The sequence below is a fragment of the Pollicipes pollicipes genome, unplaced genomic scaffold, assembly GCF_011947565.3.
Source record: "Pollicipes pollicipes isolate AB1234 unplaced genomic scaffold, Ppol_2.1 Scaffold_4219;HRSCAF=4965_pilon_pilon_pilon, whole genome shotgun sequence".
NCBI classification, from domain to species: Eukaryota; Metazoa; Arthropoda; class Thecostraca; order Pollicipedomorpha; family Pollicipedidae; genus Pollicipes; species Pollicipes pollicipes.
In genome coordinates, this window is record NW_023596448.1 from 13,854,400 (window position 1) to 13,875,040 (window position 20,641).

A 20,641-nucleotide genomic window follows, 5' to 3' on the forward strand; every position below is an offset into this window, starting at 1 on the left:
CTTAAATCCTTACTTATAAAGTTTGAAAATAAGTGCCGGCTTAAACGTCTTACCGTAGGTGCGAGTAATAACTGGGGATACAGCTGTGACTTGGCGTTTTCTACGAAATGCGTGACGAATGTCTGTTTCTAGGTGTATTACATGGTCGCAGGTGGAACGGTTCCGTCTTAATCCACATTGTTGACCCCGTGTCAGCTTATCATGATCCATTAACCACGCAAGGTGCTCTCCAACCATGCGTTCCATGAGTTTTCCAAGACAGCTGGACAGTGCAATGGGACGATAGTTGCCTGGGTCGTGAGCATCCTTGCCTGGTTTTTGAGATGGGACGATTATGGTGTCGTTCATGTGTTTGGAACAGCATAGGAAGACCAAAGGTCATTCAAAAGATTCAAAATGAGCTGAAGCATATTGTCAGGTAAATGCCGAAAGAGGGGATGGTGTATGTTATCCTGACCTACCAAAATATTGCCGGTGGATTTAATTGCATTTCAAAGCTCTAGCGAAATGATATATCGTAATTCCCTGTATAACTAGAAAGGAAACAGGTCGGAAGCAAATTGAAACTGGGTCACGCATGATCGATGAATCTTGGCTTATAATTGTCTAATGAACTACAGTGAGCTATAATTTAGGCAAGAGCGTTTATGATCTGCTGCGGCGAGGTCATTAAGGCGTTGGTGACTCTGAAAACTGGGAATGAAAATAAAGTCCGTTTACCAGAAAGTGACCGAACTAATCCCCAAATTTTGCTTCACGGAGTAGCTGCTGTAAATTGTCATAGAAAGCTTAGCCAGCATCAACGTTTGGCGGCTGTTATCAGCTTTCTGGTTTGAGTGCGTTCAGAGCTGCGGGCGAGTAAATGTGGAATATTGTGATTGCGTTGGTAACTCCGAAAAGCACGTTTACGTATGGCAATGGCCTTCTTACGTCATCTTTCCACCGCTGCACGGGGGGCGTCGTGATCGAGGTTTTGTTAGTGGAATTGTCGGTGGATTTTTTTAGTGGAGTTATCGCAGTTGTTGCAGAATAGAGAATAGGTGTGATGAGATTACCTCCCTGCTCTGATGAGTCATAGCGATAGTGGTTGGCAAAACAAAGTTCCTGAAATTTGTTTCAGTCTGCGTGTCGTACATTCCAACGGGGTATATAGCGATGAACCGCATCAGCTGCGGCATCAAAAGGGATATAAAATGCAATTAGAAAATGGTCGCTGTCGTGGACATCGCCCTCAGCGGTCCAACCAAAGGAAGTCCCCATTGAGTGAGAGCACAATGACAAGTCAATGGCTGTTCCGTTCCAGTGGGTAGGTGATGGTAAGTATTATTACCTTTGTTTAGCAGAACTAAATTGTGTGTATCAATAGAATCTTCAACCAAATGTTTTTGGCGACTGATGGCCTGGGTGCCGTTACTCTGTGCTGGACTGTGAGCGTTAACATCGCCGAGGATGAGGAAAGGGTTTAGAAACTGAGTAACGAGTTGGTCAATTCGCCGTAAGAGCTCCGTGTTGTCATAGTTTGGTAAAATGTATATTGAACATACATCGATGGTACAGCCATGCAGCCGAACTGAACATGCAACAACCTGAGGAGATGTCTGAAGAGTGAGTAGCGTGTATGTTAATTTTTGTCTGATGTACAGTGCCACCTCACCTTGGCGACGCTTACCGTCTGTGGCGTCGCAGCGATATGACGATTAATTTGGCATTTTAAAGTTGTGTTTGTCGGCGGGACGAAGCCATGTTTCCGTTTTGTTTGTCGGCGGGACGAAGCCATGTTTCCGTTATGTTTGTCGGCGGGACGAAGCCGTGTTTCCTGTACGACGATGACGATTGGAGCTAAAAAGGCAAAAAGCCCTTTCATTTTAGAGCATTTTGAAACCAGACCGCGACAATTCCACTGAGATGAAAAGCATTTAATGATGCTTGGACGCATCTCCGCCGGATGGTGGGAATCGGCTGAACGAGACGGACCGAGGCCGTCCTGTCACCACTCTTACTGACGATGAGACCGATGGCCTTCGCTCGGGCGTGTTGTGGCTGGTCTTGTGCTGGGAGAGCGGAGGGACCGTTTATGTGGCGGCCAGAGGGACTGGGAGCGGCCGACTGTTCATAGCCGGAGGGCGAGGACACTAGATGGCTTGAGCCGCACGCGGGCCATGCGTAGCCAGGATGGAACGCCGGCCAGCCTGGGACCAGGAGGGCACGGGCGTCTGGACGTCCGAGCCAGGGGCAACTCAACCGTATTTTTCGTCTGGGTCTGCGTGATTGACTCAGTTGAGGCTCAGTCGCGCTGAGCCTCGGAGTCGTGCTGTTCTCATGCTCTCCTGTATCTATTTGTCCCCCCCCCCCCCCCCTGAATGTGAGGCTCCCACCGGTTTTGTTCTACCTGCCCCTCCCTCCAGCTTTCGGCCATAAGCTACGCTCGATCCCATACGTGCCCATGTTCAGGTCCGTTTTGCATACCCTCTTTCTTGGCTGGGGACAACCCCAGGACCTCGGAGGGCAAGCGTCCGTATGTCCCGGGTTGATGCCTGGCCTTGAGGATTTGCTGTTGTGATATTTTGCAGCGTGCTGATTGGGTGGGGCTCGGGCTCGGGCTCTGATTCGGACCACGAACTTGCCCGCGGGACGGGTGGTTGTATCAGCTGTCTCCGCTCTGGTCTGCTGCTCGCCTCTGCGCGGGTCTTTCTTGGTAGTCTGCTGGTCTGTAGTCTGCTGGTCTGGTCTGGTGGTATGTCCACCCCAGTGCGGCGGAAATGCGAGCGGCGTGGGACGCGGTTCCGCCGGATGCCCCGCTCCCCGGCGGCCTCCTGCTCCGGACATGCATTTATCGCTTAGCGTGGAGCGCGATTATCCCGGACCACATCCTGCGTTTCTACCAGGGCGTCTCGCCGTAATGATTATTTTTTTGTAATTAATGCATCATTAATCTTGACATAAGTCTATCTGTTCTTGTCTGGCTAGAATTATGCGCCTGAATGTTCTCGCGGTGAATTCCGACACGGTGACGCCGGGAAGAATCAAAGTAGTTTTAATGGCATGCCATGAAACGAATAAAAACCAGTTTACATTGGCCGCTTCACTAAAGCACATCACCGCAATATGCAGAACTTAATAAGTGCGTGTTCACAGCGGTCTTGGTTGTAACTGAAACACCAGAGCCAGAATCAGCGGCGAAGGCAGAGGCACAGGTGTGGGGGTGGGGGTGGGGGTGGGGGGGGGGCACGCACTCCCGTTAGTCTCCAAGGGGATCTTCGAGCCCATAGGGACTTCCTTCTAAGGTCCCGAAGGGACCGCGGGAAGAGATGCAGGGGCCGCAGGAAACGATGCAGGGGCCGCAGGGGGGATGCAGGCGCCGCAGGAAGTGGTGCAAGGCCGCAGAGGGGGATGCAGGCGTCGCAGGAAGTGATGCAGGGCCGCAGAGGGGGATGCAGGGACCGCAGGAAGTGATGCAGGGCCGCAGAGGGGGATGCAGGGACCGCAGGAAGTAATGCAGGGCCGCAGAGGGGGATGCAGGGGTCGCAGGAAGTGATGCAGGGCCGCAGAGGGGGATGCTCGGGTAAGAGTTTGGGACGAGGCGTTGATGATGGTGCCCAGACCAGGTGGGGGGGGGGGGGGGGGGGCATTTCAGAGGTACGGACAGAGATACCGATGAAAATGTACCTTGCGATGCTTAAGGCTTTGTATCTGTGAAAGCTCTGGCCGTCTCTCGGCGTTTTGTATGGCCTGCTGAAAGACCTTTCTTTTGCGAATGATTTAAAGGTCGTTAAAAACAATCCAAGAAAAATCGTAGTTCTTCCCTGGTACCTGGTTTCTGGTCCGCAATGAATGCTGTGCGATGCGGCCACTCGGTGAAAGTGCTGGGGAAGTCCGGACTACCGACACGTGACACGTAAACAGGTGCAGCTACAAAAGTTCTGGTGCTGCTGCATGCACGAGACGCCACGGGAGGCGTGGGGTCGAAGCGCCAGCAAGGTACGACCCAAACCTTCCGCTAATTACAGTGTCACCGGTGCCTCAGCGCCTTTGGAGCGTCCCCCTTCGCCTGGTCCGGCAATCCCCGCCAGCTGTTCGCATCGCCCGCCTACCGAGCACCCCTCCCCAGCATGCACTGACTCCGCCTCTGGACGGCTGGCCGCTGGCGCAGGCTGGCGATCGCCCGGTGATAAGACGTGGCCAGTCCAGTATCGCGTGACTCGGCGACGGCGGTGGCGGGATGTGCTCGTCTTTGCTTCTTGTCCTTGGCCTGGCTTTGGTATCGTCGGGGCAAAGTAAGTTGGCGCGTGGCATGCCGGATGCTGCACTTCGCTGTCTGGGGCTGAGGGTTTCCGGTTCAGTTTGAATTTAGAAAGGATTGAGAGCTGGACCTGTCGTGGCTTCCTGATCCTGGCCCCGGCTGCTCCCCTGGTGACTGAGAAGATCCTGTGGCCTCGCGTTGTGATCATTGGGGCAGAGGGGTAAAATGGCCGGGAAAGACAAGTCCGAGTATACCTGTCAATCATTTTTGCTTTAAATGTTTTGCTAGGACCCCGTGAGTAAACTATCTCAATCGAGTGCGTTTCCAGCCTCCGCATTGGGAGCCCGGGCTCGATTCTTAACTGGCTCTAATGCCTCTGGGTGCTTCTTTAACATCTATGGTGACCAGGTTTCTCTTGCTGATTTTTTTCAGCTTGCCAAGCTAAGGTCACAATCTGACGCAATTTGGTACGTTCAGCTCAAATATTGCATTTGTGTTGCTAAAGCGTAAAAGTCAGTGCTGCTAGGATATCGTGCGTTTCTATCAAATTATAGTTTGTCCATGTTGCTACCTGCACTCATGTTAAGAATAATCAAACCTCGAGCATCATCGAGCCAGATCGCGCAGTTATTTGCTTCACCGTGTGAAACATCAAACAATGTAAAAAAATAGGTATTTTACGTTCAGGCATTAATGGACTACTTTATCTATGGTGCTCTTTACGGACACTCTTTGTTATATCTCAGGGGTATCGTTTCTGCTTTATGTTTAAAGCCGCGGCCACTACAAATTCACGCTTTAAACTCTTATTTTTTTGGCACTTTTCTGTAGCATGAGGCGAAAATTCCCTTTTCTTAGCTTTCTGAGACGAGATGATGATCCTGTCGATATCGTAACGCGTTCGGACTATCAAGTAAAGTTCCCAGCCCCCCCCCCCCCCCTGCTGGCTGTCCCCAATTTGTAACGAGCATACATAAATAACATACCATCTAGTCACGGTCCAGAAATTCGGGGCAGAGGAAGATGTTCGTCGCTAGAATTGCGACGGACGAGTTATGTTATGCTGTAATATGGTTATGTTGTAACAATGACTAGAATTTTGAGGCTAGGTAAACAGAAGGCATTAAGTCTCCGCTTTTGGTACAATAGATTTCAACACTGTCCGAAGTAAGTCCCTTTCTGGCCTGAAATTCCAAGCACGCTTTGGCTACTACCCAGACCATTGGTCTGGCTCAACCACGGCGAAGTTTTCGAAGTTTCGATTAGAAGTAAGTTTGGCCAATTGCTGCCAGGGAGCTAGAATCGCTTTTGAACTAGGGTGGGAGTGAAAAATTCCATCGCAAAAGACCGTGCGGGAGTGAAAAAATCAATTCACAAAAGACGGAACTTTGAGATCGTGACGGATGCTTCAGCAAACAAAGACATCTATTTCAAGTTGGCATGGACATAATATCAGAAACCGGACAAAACTATTTCGTTTTTTAACATCTTAGGCCATTAAAGTGAAACAGAATACATTAACACGCGCTCGGGCGGGGGGGGGGGGCAAATTGGCCCCCGAGGGCTTTCCCCGAATGGTCTTTGAACATCGCGGCGTAGCCGCACCACATTTTGCAAAGCTGTAGAAGATTGCATAGCAGATCGTTTGACATACCAATTTTAGATGCACCTTGTAACGTCGTTCACCTATGACAGGTCAAAGTCAGCCCATGGTTTCAACGAAGACAATTTATAGGGAAACGTTGAATCTGATACAACAACGGAGTGTTTGACGAATACATACACATCTGAGGTGCATTCTTGGGCACCGCAAATATTGAATGAACAAATTTCGTTGACCTAAGGTCAGGTACAATGGTCAGACCAAGGTCAAAACCAACCTGATTTATTAATTTAGGGCTTGCTGTATGGGATAGTTTCTGGTGCTCATTTCGAATTGATTGACAGCAGGAACCTCATTATACATTTTCAGTTGACTTCTTAGAGGTCAGGACAGGCCAATGACCTAAGACGACCCGGGTCGGACGTTTTGTTTTAGGAGCATACTGCCTAGCGTGATCGTTGTCGCTTATTCAAATGAAAACCCAGAGCAGTCTTGTATCATTTTGGTCACTATGACCTTCAAAGGTTCAAACGAGGTCAATGACCTCAAATGGGCTTGTAACCTTTTTCTTAGAGACAGTTGCCTAGACTCTGGAGCGCTCTGGAGACCAACCTGGAATTTGAAAATGTTTGACCTTATTTGACCTGAAGGTCATGACCTATGAAGGTGGAACCCTAACCTAAATGAGTTCACGTATAGGTTAAGACACCCTGTGAATTTGGTGTCTCTAGCTTTCTTAGTTCTCGAGATCTCAGAGGGGGGTTCAAATTACCCCTCCCCCACACCCGAGCGAAGGGAATCTAGCCGGCCAACTGGGCGCGTGTTACAGCACAGTAATTTCATGACAGTTTTATGAGCATAACAAAATACTAACAACAATAATTTGATGCTGCACTTTTCAGTTCCCTTCCACAGCACTTTTAAAACAAAACAAATCAAGGCAAAGCAAATTAAATAGCAATATAACAACAGAAAATTCAACAAGCAAAAAAACACTCAAACAAAACAAAACATTCGACTCCTACACATCAGCCCAGCACCAAGTCAAACACAATAGACATAATTCTGGCTTCTGTTAAGGTGGAGTCAGGGAGAGCAAACATTTTGTCACTGCTTCTTACAAAATATCAATGACTATTTCCATGAAAGTAGCCTATGCCTAACCTAAAGAGGCCTTACGTCATCTCATGCTGTATAACATGCTTGCATCACAGCACCAGTTGTGAGTTATTGATTCTTGCACAATTCCTGTTGCCACTTGCCATGCACTTGCCAACTTAACCTAACTTAGAGTAGCCCGTAGGATGAACATCATCTGAACTCACCTATCTGTTGACAGCAGCACTGGTGATTAAAACCTGGTACTTAAAGCTAGTTTTTGGCTGGTTTCAACTTGCATTTTTATTCCGTTTATTTTTGCATGCTTGTTGACATGAGACCAAGTTGGCAACATGCAAATTAAAACACTTAAAATTACTTTGAAAAACTCATTTTGATCGCCATGGTTGGCCTATGTCAAGGGCAATAATGGGTATGCTCCACAAAACAATCTCTGTTCTCCAAAAATAACATAACTTTTAGATGGCCATGCCAGTATTGCTGCTTGCCTTTTCAGCCGCAGCAAATTCATCCACTTGGGCTATTTTATTCATATTTAATGATATAATTTGAGATGTTGGCTTCACACTTGAAATGGGGTGGTCTGACTATTTGCTACATAGCAATATTTAACTGATATTATAACTGCTATGTAGCTTAGAGTATCCCTGTGTTAAAAACATAGTACAGATATACAGTACAGTCATTTGCCGGTCAGCAAACCATGACAGCTATGGAAAACATCTGGTTAAAGTAGCCATTAGGAACCACCTTAAGAAAATTGGGGCAAATAACCAAGAATATGGAACGAAGTAAGCCAATTTCATGCCTTGAGGCATCATCATTTGTTTTGTGGTAAAACTCGATGCAGTAAAACAGAAAATGGCTAACTCTCGTTACCAATCATGTGTTGAAAGCAAGTAAGATAAGATTGCATGGTCTGCTGGCAGACATATGCATATATATATATATGAATCATGCCCATCAACCTCCGAGATTAAAATGCGAAACAAGTAAGAGGTGCACATGATAAACATATCTACAGGGAAAAAATTCGCCATCAAGCACTTCTGTATTAGCTGCGTCAGGTATGTCTCAAGGCTCTATATGGCAGCGTATTCTGATGCTGCCATATGGAGGAAGCATTAAGCAAGGCCATTTTAATCCTTGCCAGGTAGCATGGTAATTCAGAGACTCGAAAAGCTTGGATTTGTCCTTATTGAGCACCGCCATGAACCAAGAAAACGGTTAACCGAAGGTTTAAGAGGGTAAAAATGGCGGTAAAAATGAGTTCCGTGCTTCAAATTGTCTCTTTCATTCCCTGTGAACTGTTCACGCTTGGGTGCATATCAAACATGTTCGTGCGGCTGGCGAATTTATCCAAGTTAGGTATGAAATACGTACAAGCTTGCAGTCTGAGCTTCTTGCAGAGAAACTGGTCAATATTTTAAGCAGCAGATGGTGCCTCTAAAGGCACTCGAAAAGGAAGGAAGAATGAAGTGGTATCACACTGGTATGATGCCAAGAAAAACAAAAGAAGCTAAACAGATGCAAAGACTGGTAATTTTCTCATCTCATCAGCCAGCATCATCTTAATCACTAAGTCACTGATAAATATTGTTACGACACTGCACCGTCATTTTGTATATACTAGAACTATAAGAAGTAGTGAGCGATCGTATATCCGGAAGAGCGCAAGGGCTCCTGGAATGACCATGCGACGTTATCAACACCTATGAAAATCAAAAATAACCGAATGAAATGTCTTTGGGTAATGCGTTTTGTGGATTTTTACACATGCAAAAGGCTATTTTTAAGAATATTCAAGGTTTTAATGTTGTGGTTTGGCAAAATGAATGTCATGTTTGATCTCACCATGGCCATGTCCGTCAGATGTCGTCCGCAAATCGACTTTCCAACTCAAAGTGGGAGAGTACTTAATCTGCTGTATCGCAGCAACAAGCTGACCAGCACACTTCAGCATGAGAAGGCCGTACACGTTTTAAACCTGTCTTGAATTGCGTTGATGATTGCTCCATCTGTTATAAGAACGCGCACTTATATGCTTTACGGACAATATAGGACCTGGCAAGCAGTCATTTCATGTGAGGGGCGTCAATACTAGCAAAGACAGAAACGAAAGCTCAAATGCACTTTGATTAATGTGTTGCTCAACTTTTTGGGTCTGCAAATGACAGTTTGTAATACTGTCTTTTATATTTACAATGCTCCCTAGCCTCTGCATGTTTGAAGGGAAAACGTTGACTGATGTTTGAAGCGGGGGACAAGCAGCCAACAAATTGAAATGGTTGCCGGTTTACGTTGCATTTGGATCGCGTGCTGCTTGGCTCACACAAATCGCTAAGCTGTAAATTTCGGCGAGAAGCTGTGTTTTATTGATGATATCAACATAAGTTACTCCATTTTGGCGGAAAAAAATAAATGCTCTTGGCCACCTGCACACCATAAATAGGCATTATGTCTCAAATAACTGTTCTACACCTGATGAGTCTTGTTTGGCTGCGAGCTAGAGGGTTGAGGGTTTAGGGAAACTGGACTATTTAGCACTTTTCTAGCTTCCAAACGAGTGCTATGGTTGCATCAAGAATTCTCACATTTTCGTCGATCCCGACGACGAGTCGCTGCGAGAATAGCCCAAGCCCCGTCACCTTTTGCCTCCTCTCGGCGCTTGTTAATACCGCCGGTATGGTCTGCCACTCACAAATAGGTTAAAGTAAAACATATTGTCTAAATAAATATTAATATAACAAACATGATACGAAATCAATAGAATGATAAATAAATATGACATATAAATACATAATAATAAACGAACCTCTTCAAAGGTCGTAGTTCATCTCTAACACCTGGTTTCTGGTCAGCAATGAATGCTGTGCGATTCGGTCACTGAGTAAAGATGCTCGGGAGGTCCAGACCACCGACGCGTCAGAGAGCTGCAGCTATAAAGGTTCTGGTTCTGCTGCATGCGCGAGGCGCCACGTGAGACACAAAGCCAAAGCGCCGGCAAGGTGTGACGCAAACCTTCCGCGAGATACCGTGCCACCGGTGCCTCAGAGCCCTTGGAGAAGCCCCCCCCCCCCCCCCCCCCCGCCTGATCCGGGAATCTCCAACAGGTGATTGCATCATCCGCCTGCCGGCCACCCCTCCCCGGCATCCGCCGACTCGGCCTCTGGACGGATGGCCGCATTCTCTGGAAAAAGCGCTGCCGGCGACTTGCTGCTGATAAGTCCGGTACAATGTGACCCGTAGGCGGCGATAGTGCGCTGGCGTGTTATTATATTTCTGTCTTTGGGCTGACTTTGGTACCGTCGGGACAAAGTAAGTTGATGCGTTGCATGCCAGATGCTGCATTGCGTTGCTTGCATTGGATTCTGAAATTATTTGATTCAAAGCCTCATGTTCTTCATTACTAGTGCTACTGCTTAAAGTCCTCTACGCGTAGCACAAAACATGACGGGTGTTTGAAACTAGCACTCAACGCATTAAACTGGTTGAATGTGTTGTCCGTTGGTACCGCGAGTCTTACTAATATGTACCAGACACGAATATGCCAATGAAAAATATGCATGGCCATTGAGGTGGCGGTATTCGCGTGGCGTGTCCATGGTATCATGCATGTCTGGACGACTTTCGACTTGGCTGCACCAATTAGTCTACACAACTTTGCGTGCGTCAAGCTCAGATGCAAGCGGCTTTGAAGTCTTAAAAGAGCGTGACTGCGACTCACATTGAGTAATGCTCAAAATGGCTACCACAGGCCGAATCCTCATATCAATAATGAACACGCCCCTTGAGAACGATAAACTGTTATTGTTGCATTTCCGAGTTGCTCTCAACTGGAACTATTGCAACTGTATCATGCGCAGTTGCATGAGTAACAAGATTCCAGACAAAAGTATGCCGGTGTCAGCTGGAACTGGGTCCCTCCCCGGTCGCCTAAAATTCTTACATAGAGAAACTGATCGGAAGTACTACGCGTCACTAATGCTCATCCTTGCGCCTGCTTTGGGACCACGCCACGGTCTAGGGAGGGCGAGAGACGTATACCTCTACCCTCGTGAGGCGCCGCATCCACTACGTCATCCGCAGGTCGAAAGCTGGTCTCCAAACTTGGAGGCTAACGGTTCGTAAACCTTGAGGCCTCTCGTAGAACCAGTGGCTTTCGGTGACCGGTTTGGAAGGCCGGGAACCGACGGTGCTGCAAAGCGGAACGACGCATCGCACGTCTTCCTTTTCATCACAGTGAATTAATTAGTGCTTAGTACCCACGTTTTATGGGCTCTTGTACGCCACTGATCATTATCGCATTCTCGAAAATATATTTTTCAATGCGTTTATTCAATTCGTCGGCTTAAAACAAATCACGGAAGCTGAACGCCTAAACAAGGCAAATGCTGGGACATTGCGTCGAAGAGCGTAACGCGTCTGTCACAAAAGCCCGCTTTTAGCTGGAATCCCCAACTTCAACTCGTAGCATTTTAAAGATTTGAAACGAACGAATCGTGTCCTAAAGCTTACTTATTGGCAATTTTACACAACTGTATCATGGATAAACGTACAACCTCATAGCTCGGTAAGGTATAGTAAAAAGAGGTAATTTTTGAAACCATGAGGAGTGAAAACGCCACCGAGAGAAAGTCGTGAAAAAGTCACCGTGTTGTTCAATCTTCTGACTTGATGTGTAAGCTTGCTACAAATCAGGGCAATTCCGTTTACTTGACAGCATTATGGAGCACTCCGCTGAGTCTTTCGTGGTACACGAGCGAAATTTAAAGGCAAATGTTTCAAGGGCTGGTGATTGGATGCTTTCAGAATCCGCTTAAAACAGGGATTGTTCATCGCATGTAAAGCAGAAACATAATAGCTCACACTTTCTAGAATATGGTGTCATGGGATTACACTCTGTGATGGGATATGTACCATGATCTAAGCATGGGTAAAGTATGATCTTGGTGTAAGTATCGACATCAGTATACTGTTGGCGAGTGCGGTCGGTCGCATACCATTAAGCATTCTGAAACAAAAGGTCTGTTGTGGAAACAGCGTTAATCCATGTTCTTACGTCTAGGCCGCCTGAGTTGTTGGACTGCTGGTCAATCCACTTCAACATGCCCATAGTAGACGGACCAGCAGACAGCTCGGACACACACACACACACACACACACACACACACACACACACACACACACACACACACACACACACACACACACACACACACACACACACACACACACACACACACACACACACACACACACACACACACACACACACACACACACACACACACACACACACACACACACACACACACACACACACACACACACACACACACACACACACACACACACACACACGCACACGCACACGCACACGCACACGCACACGCACACGCACACGCACACGCACACGCACACGCACACGCACACGCACACGCACACGCACACCCACACCCACACCCACACCCACACCCACACCCACACCCACACCCACACGCACACGCACACGCACACGCACACGCACACGCACACGCACACGCACACGCACACGCACACGCACACGCACACGCACACGCACACGCACACGCACACGCACACGCACACGCACACGCACACGCACACGCACATACGAATGCTGTTTCTAGTTCTTTTTTACTACATACTGTTAGTGTTGTCTTGTCGCATTGTAATCTTTTGCAATTGAGGGCCTACCTCGGCTCCATTTCGCCGCATCAGGTGCATGTAACGCTGTCTATGTTGCATTGTTTTTCCTTACTCGCAGTTTAAGGGCGAATATTCAGGGTTTCCTGGCTCCCTCGGCTGGAGAGCTTCTGTAAGAGATTATTCACAGCTCGGAAGACTCGAACAAGGACGCACGCACGCACATATTCCTGTGCACGCGCCGGGATCGGTGAAGTGTCCCGGTTTGCGATATCTGCACCGTGGGGATGAGGATGGGGGCGGAGGGTGAGGCCACCAGTGTTTCGGGCCATAGGGAACCCTTTTGCTAGTAGCGACTCCGCGGGGACGCTACTGGAACCTATTTGCTGGAAGTCACACAAACGTCAATAAACCTAGTGACCATTTTAATTTCCAACAATTGTCAAGTAAAGGGTTGCATGGTGAGATCTGTCTGGGACGTGATGGTCGCGCTTTTAAATGGACCTTCCCATGCGGACTCTGACAAGTTATGGTCGCCAGTGATGAAAGACATTCAGACCTTGTTTTTCCAGCGGCAGATCAGATCTGGGGAGCGTGGCGATCATCTATGAGAGCGTGGCGCCCCGGTTCGCAGCTTCTGAAGGTGCGGGCTCAGGTCTGTCGCTGCTGGAGTGCGGCGTCCGGGTCTGTCGCTGCTGGAGTGCGGCGTCCGGGTCTGTCGCTGCTGGAGTGCGGCGCCCGGGTCTGTCGCTGCTGGGGTGCGGGCTCAGGTCTGTCGCTGCTGGAGTGCGGCGTCCGGGTCTGTCGCTGCTGGAGTGCGGGCTCAGGTCTGTCGCTGCTGGAGTACGGCGTTCGGGTCTGTCGCTGCTGGAGTGCGGCGCCCGGGTCTGTCGCTGCTGGAGTGCGGCGCCCGGGTCTGTCGCTGCTGGAGTGTGGCGTCCGGGTCTGTCGCTGCTGGAGTACGGGGTCCTGGTCTGTCGCTGCTGAGTGCAGCGCCCGGGTCTGTCGCTGTTGGAATACGGCGCCCGGGTCTGTCGCTGCTGGAGTGCGGAGCCCGGGTCTATCGCTGCTGGAGTGCGGCGCCCGGGTCTGTCGCTGCTGGAGTGTGGCGTCCGGGTCTGTCGCTGCTGGAGTACGGGGTCCTGGTCTGTCGCTGCTGAGTGCAGCGCCCGGGTCTGTCGCTGTTGGAATACGGCGCCCGGGTCTGTCGCTGCTGGAGTGCGGAGCCCGGGTCTATCGCTGCTGGAGTGCGGCGCCCGGGTCTGTCGCTGCTGGAGTGTGGCGCCAGGGTCTGTCGCTGCTTGAGTGCGGAGCCCGGGTCTGTCGCTGCTGGAGTGCGGCGTCCGGGTCTGTCGCTGCTGGAGTGCGGAGCCCGGGTCTGTCGCTGCTGGAGTGCGGCGTCCGGGTCTGTCGCTGCTGGAGTGCGGAGCCCGGGTCTATCGCTGCTGGAGTGTGGCGCCCGGGTCTGTCGCTGCTGGAGTGCAGAGCCCGGGTCTGAGGCTGCTGGAGTGTGGCGCCCGGGTCTGTCGCTGCTGGAGTGCGGAGCCCAGGTCTGTCGCTGCTGGAGTGCGGAGCCCAGGTCTGTCGCTGCTGGAGTGCGGCGCCCGGGTCTGTCGCTGCTGGAGTGCGGAGCCCGGGTCTGTCGCTGCTGGAGTGCGACGCCCGGGTCTGAGGCTGCCAGGTTGCGGCGCCCGGGTCGGAGAGTGCAGCAGTCCGGTCTTCAGACATCGGCTCTGGGAAAGGAGAGTGCGGCAGGTACCAAAGCCTTCCGCTGTCTGCTGCCCGGGTCTGGATGTCTGCCACATGGATCGGTCGTTGTTGAAGAAGAAGAGCTCGATACCAAGATCCCCCGAGAATCGTTGGTTACCACTCGATCACCGGACCTGCCTGGCTGCTTTGTGAAGTCCGAACTCTCCGAGCTACTCAGAGAGGAACCTGTTATACGGCCACGGCCGCGACGTGCCTGGCCGCCGGCGGCCTGCGGCCTGTGCGGCCGACCGGTTGGCCGTACCTGACTTGGGCCGGTGGCTGGATCGACTCATCTGATCGCAGCGCACGGCGCCTTGCAGCTGCGCAGCACTTCACAGGCAGATGGCCGCTCGCCCGCCCAAGGCCGCTGGCTGCCGCCGACGTGGCGGCGGCCCACCAGGCGGTCACTGACGTATGGCAGCGGACGTTGCACGCCATAAGACGGCAGCAGAGTTCAGGCCTAGTCAGAACCGAGTGGCACGACGCAAGCGCTGGCTAGCTCAGGCACCTCTGGGCCAGACAGCGCGTCCTCGTGCAGGACCCCGAGACAGGTCTGCCTGGCGCCGATGGCTGACGGGGGAGACGTCACGGTCGTAGACAGGGGATGAGACTGCCCGCGGGTGCATGTGCTGGGGCAACCGGCGGTATCTACTGCCTTCGACGGCTCGTGCCGGTTTCGCAGAGTGGCAGCAACTTGTGAGACAGCAGTGATGACGACTGCCTCATCGCAGGCGGTATCTCCTGCCTTCGACGACTCGTGACGGCCTCGCAGAACCTCGTCAGCGGAAGTGGCGACAACATCAGCGATGGTGGCAGCCGCGACGACGATGGTTGAGATGGCGCTGGATATGCGATCAGTACACGTCACGCCGCACAATCCTACGTCCGTTAAAGACGCGGGTGTAGCCCAGCGCGTCCGTCGGCTGAGATATTGACCGCCCTCGAGTCATCCGTTGCGGGCCGCGCTTTTTTAAGGACCCCACGGATGCCACGACTAACCGAAAGCCGTAGAAATCTAGCCATGTTTGAGACATAGAAATATGTCTTGAAATACTGTGGCGACAGAATATTTGAGAATGTGACTTGCATATTGCGAGCATGCACCTTTAAAAATGAAATGGCGACACATGACGCATGACTATGATTATGTCGATGCTGCATATGTGCAGCTAGAATTCTCTTAAGGGAGGAGCGGAACCCGGCGAATAGGCATCATGCCGATCTTGTACTTCCTGTCCGGAGAGACACCTGTGACGAAAAAAATACTGGCATGGAGAGGGGCCTGCCTCTCTTGACTGCGCCCTTGCTATGCTGCCTACCCACACATGGTAGCCTAGCGCCAACAGACCCGCGCAATGACTGCGTAGAGTTCCGTGGGAAAGGGGAAACCAGTATCGGTCACCCGACCGTCAAGCCGATTCTGTGTGGAGTTTTAGACTAAGACTAAGGCTTTTGTATGACCTGCGCTATCGTGGCTGATCATACACTGAGCAAAGTTGCAGGCGTCTTAACAGATTGCCTCATGGAGGATGGAGTTCCATAAACTTTTGTTAGAAAAGTGAATCCCAAAATGCTTATATAACGATTAACGCTTACACGTAGCAAATGTATTGACGCAATTATAGCATCTTACCTTCAGAGTCCAGCTTTTCGTATGCGCCGCGCCAACAGCCACGAAGCACGCATGCCGTCCGTTGGGTTGTATGCAGTTACGAAGCATGCACGCATGCTGGCCAGCCGCTGACCTGGTGCTGACCTGAACACTAGAACTCAGGAGGCTTCAAGAGGGTTTTCCTACCGCCTGGTCTAGTCCCACAGACTGCTCTCATTTGTCATGCTAATCTTAGTATTATTTTTGGGTGCCTATGCTGTGAAACGAAGTTCTCTGTTCACCTCAGATACTCCCAGATACGTCGCAGAAAGAGGCGCAGCACGCAGCCGCCGATCGTAATACTCTGATAACTGACACCTCAGGTTTTTTGCCACGAGTAATATCACTAACGCTGTGACATACTGTGGTGCATTCTGGACAAGCTCCAACACAAATGCACATGAGGTTCGTTGTGCGCTGAGCGGCCATTCCATGGGTACCGCTGGACTCGTACCGGCGCCAGGTCGCCGACCTGCGGCAATCGCAGCGCAGAAACAGGCGCAGCACGCAGCCGCCGAGCGTAATACTCTAGCGCCCCCCCCCCCCCCCCGTTGAGCTCCCAACCCCCCAAATTTGGGACGTGGGCGAACCAAATACGTGGCGCGCGGGGTTAGTTGTAGATTATGTTTCAATGCTCAACCCTTCTGCCCCAAAAACATTTTGTGAAACTACACACCCAGTCTGTGAAGGTTTGTTTTGATGAGCCATTTGGGAGTCACTGAGTGCAATTTTATCCCTTGTCTCTTCTCTATTCCTCACCATAATTTAACGCCTCGTATGTCAGAATTAATTTTGCTTAAGCCTTTTGGGCTGATTCCCGAAACTGCACGTGTCGAATATATCGGCCACCATGGTTCGTCTTGGGAGTAATGGTTTTGTAATTGACTGAAACAGATTATCGATGCTCGCCGCGCGATGGCCCATTCAGCCCACTCTAGGAAGTCGTAACTTGTACCCACGCAGACGCTCGACACATCATCATTTGATGGGAATAAATGGATGCGATGATGTCGTTTCCATGACACTTTTTTGGGTAGCTATGTCGTATTCTTGAAGAATGCTGTCTTTCCAAGACTTGACTCGTAGTCGGGCCTTTTTATAAACTTAGGTCATTCATCAACGGAATACACAAATAGCTGATGACACTAGAAGAAAGTTCATACAATGTGGTGCAATTTTCCCCTTCCCACCGTCTGGGTAACAGCACGGCGAGGTAGTCAAGAGGCCCCGGCAGGGTGTGAGTTAAATGCCAGCAAACACAGCAGGCCACCTGTTTAAACTGCTTTCTCACTACTGCTGTTGTCGTTAGGTTAGGTTAGTTAGTTAGGTGAGGTGAGCCACGAGTTCTTGACCTTAAACCCGCCCATTTCAGTCGCCTTCCGTGGTGATGACAGGGGCAAGACATGCAATGATCCGGAGAACAATCCGGGAGTGTGCGGCTTCTTGAACGAGTGTCCAGCACTGCAAGAGGCACTCAGAAACAGGAACATCCCCCTCCTGCGCAAGGCGCTGTGCGGCACGGCTGGAAAAACCAAACTGGTGGTAGGTTTGCCTTTGATCCGAACGGTATGAGTTGGTTTGTGTGCCAAATGGTGAAGATGTAAACACCGCAAACTTCCGTGCTCGCGAGAACCGTTCACACCTCGGCTGTACTTGTGACCTTTGGACGCACATCTCACCTCCTCAATCGCATGCACCGAACAAAAAGATCTGCTATGATGTGTGTGGCGATGTGTGTGCCGCACATCCCTTCGTAGAAGGAGTAAAGAAGCCCAGCGTTCACCAATCTTTTGTAGGCTTATTTTCCCCAACAGACAGATTGCATTGTACTTTCTCCCTTAAAAAAGCGTAAGGTTTAATTAATATCAGCCATGCGTTATCTCTTATTGTGAGCAAGCTCATATAAACGGCTGGCAGGTTGACAGGAGTGTTCTACACAGAGATCGCATTCGGACAGGTTAATAGAAGTGTTCTACACAGAGGTCGCATTCGGGCAGGTTAATAGAAGTGTTCTCCATAGAGATTTAATTCGGACAAAATTAGTTAGATCGCGTAATTGATATCTCGATTTCTTGTTGGCGTCTGAATGCTTCATGTCAGTGGCACACTGACCCGATGTCGGCTATTTTACGAGATATGTCCAGCTCAGGGTATGTTGCACCATTACCTTTCAGTCATGCTGCTGGCGGCGTCTGGACGGATATCTTCCTCAACTCAGACATGATTTAGCCACACCTCTTGAGAGTAAGCATCCGCCCCCCCCCCCCCCCCCCCACCTAGCCGTCAAGGAACGCCTGACCTAGCCCACTAAAGAACATATATGAAATACCTACATATATTTTTTTAGCCAAAGAAGACTACTCAAAATTTACTTAGAAAACGCGCCGCACTGGGACTGTCACTTCGTTTTTTAAGATAAGCCAATTTAGTTTTAATTGCAAGCCTTCAAAGAATGACCAAAATGGAAACGGTGGAATTGCACCGTCAACTTAAACTGCTGCAAAACCAAGTAAACAGCCAAGAAGAAATGCTTGACTGTCTGACAACGCAATTAGCCGAAATGATCATCGTGTTTAAGGACATACAGGCAGAAAAGAAGAAAAAGATGGTTGATGGCCCAGACGTAGGACTGAAAGACCTTCAGTTTGCTGTAAAACAAATGGACAACGATCTTGACTTTCTGAAATGGCAACACAGAAATTGTGAAGCCCAAACAAAAACCACTCATGAACTGGGAGTTTTATGCGGAGCCGCTACGGTAGCTGCTGGGAGTAAGCTAGATGCTGAAATGCAGGCAAGATATGCAAGGATGAATTTAGGCAATGCAAGTACACCAAGGCGCGGCAATGGACCGCATGTCGCCAGAAAACTAGAAGTGACCTCCGCCGTGGAACTCGAATCAAGGGAAAACGAAGGTGGAAAAAACGAGGGAGGCACAAGAACATGCAAGAAGGAAAGGAGCGGCATCCCAGTTGCTGAAGAAGCGGAACCAGGCAGCCAACTCACTCGAGGTACTTATGGAGAAGAAAACAACGAAGGGCGTCGACTAATCGAAAAGAGGATTAGTGCAGGAGAAATGGTGTCAGACGCCGTAGGAAACGCAGATAGCGGTGATGCATGGACCAGAGTGGAGAGAAAGAAAGAGAAGCCGACGATACGAAAATGTAGAGCAGTTCTGATCGGAGGAAGAAACGCAAGCAGGATCAAAGCAGAGGCCATGGAAGAGTTTATTTTCGACCAAAACGCATCTTTTATTACAACGACGAGTGATGAACTTGATGAGAGTTTAAAGAGCGCGGTCACAAGAAATAAAGCAAACGAAGCAGGTGTTGTGGTCCACATCGGGGCCGACGATGAGCTGAATCATAGTGCAGATTATGTTCTGGAGAGCATAAACAGTACTATCAACCATGCAAAGTCCTTGAAAAATATCAAACGAGTCTTCATTTGCTCGCTTGGAGAGAGACGGCACACTGGCACTATGGTTTATGAAACAGCAAAAACCGTCAACAGTGAACTCAACCAGCTGTGTGTCACCCATGGAGTAGGATTCATAGATATGCGGCCAAGACTGATGTGCGTTTTTGGAGGCCTGAACAAGACAGGTATCTTATACACGTTTGAAGGCGCCAGAAACATATCACAGAATATCATCAGCCAAGCGCTGGTTTTTTAGACCAGATGATAAGTTGATATCTGCTTCGGATCAATTTCATGAGAACAAATCACTTGACTCGAAGCCTTCCGGAAATCTAAGTTTTCTTACGGCCAACGTGAATGGACTTTGTACATCCACTATGCAAGTTGAGCTTGGCATGATGTTGCACAAGTATAAGATAGGTGTAGCAATAGTCACAGAAACCCATTTGGGCAAGACCGTCCATGGTAACCAAATTTTCCAAGCAGGATATGCAGTACTACGACGTGACAGAGACTTATTGACGGTCAACAGAAGTAAGGATGGAGTAGTCGCCATGTACATAACAAATGACTTAGCATACACAGTGGCCAAAATTAAAGTCCCGGACGAGCTGGACGTTTGCTGGAACATCATTCGACCTTTGCAACCCGACAGCATCATAGTAGCTGGAGTTTACCTTCCTCCTGATGCATCATTCTGTCGCCGGAAAATGCTATCTAGCCACCTTCTGGAAATACTTGATCGTCTTCCATCCTCAAGGCCAAGAGCAAAAACTGGCTTGGCGGGAGACAAACAAAATTTTTGGTGCAGAATTGTTAGCGCGTCAGCTGGCTCTCTCGCAAATAGTTACGGAGCCCACAAAAGGTTCAGCCGTACTGGACAAGATACTGACTGATTTTGATTCTCCAAGCGCACCACTAAACCTATTACCCATTGGTACGACAGACCACAAAACTATCGTATGGTTGGCTGCAAAACAAGTGGAATAATCTCAAGGCTGTGACTTTGTACGGCCTTTGAAGGGCTCACCCATCAGAAGTTTTGGCAGAAAAATTTGCTGCCAGGACTGCCAAGATGCAATAGCAGAGCAATAAATGATATAGACCAAGCTGCTGCTCGACTAGAACTGCTACTTCAAAATGCTTACGAGGAGCACTTCCCTGAAATTAAATATAAATGCAAGACAAGCGA

At 49.6% G+C, this 20,641-nt stretch overlaps 1 protein-coding gene across 2 annotated transcripts in view; it reads left to right on the forward strand.

The window, feature by feature from the left end:
• The window catches only part of LOC119095857 (venom protease), a 65,971-nt gene that overhangs the window by 35,209 nt on the left and 10,121 nt on the right, over window positions 1-20,641 (forward strand). Inside the window, exons 1-2 of one of the 2 annotated variants that reach the window (XM_037218711.1) lie at window positions 4,189-4,274; window positions 17,402-17,571. The exons of the other annotated variant lie outside the window; for it this stretch is intronic. Of the exons in view, the coding sequence (XP_037074606.1) occupies window positions 4,220-4,274; window positions 17,402-17,571 (225 nt within the window). The 5' untranslated portion in view covers window positions 4,189-4,219. Of the gene's footprint in view, window positions 1-4,188; window positions 4,275-17,401; window positions 17,572-20,641 lie in introns of those variants that run through there. 2 annotated transcript variants of the gene reach the window in all.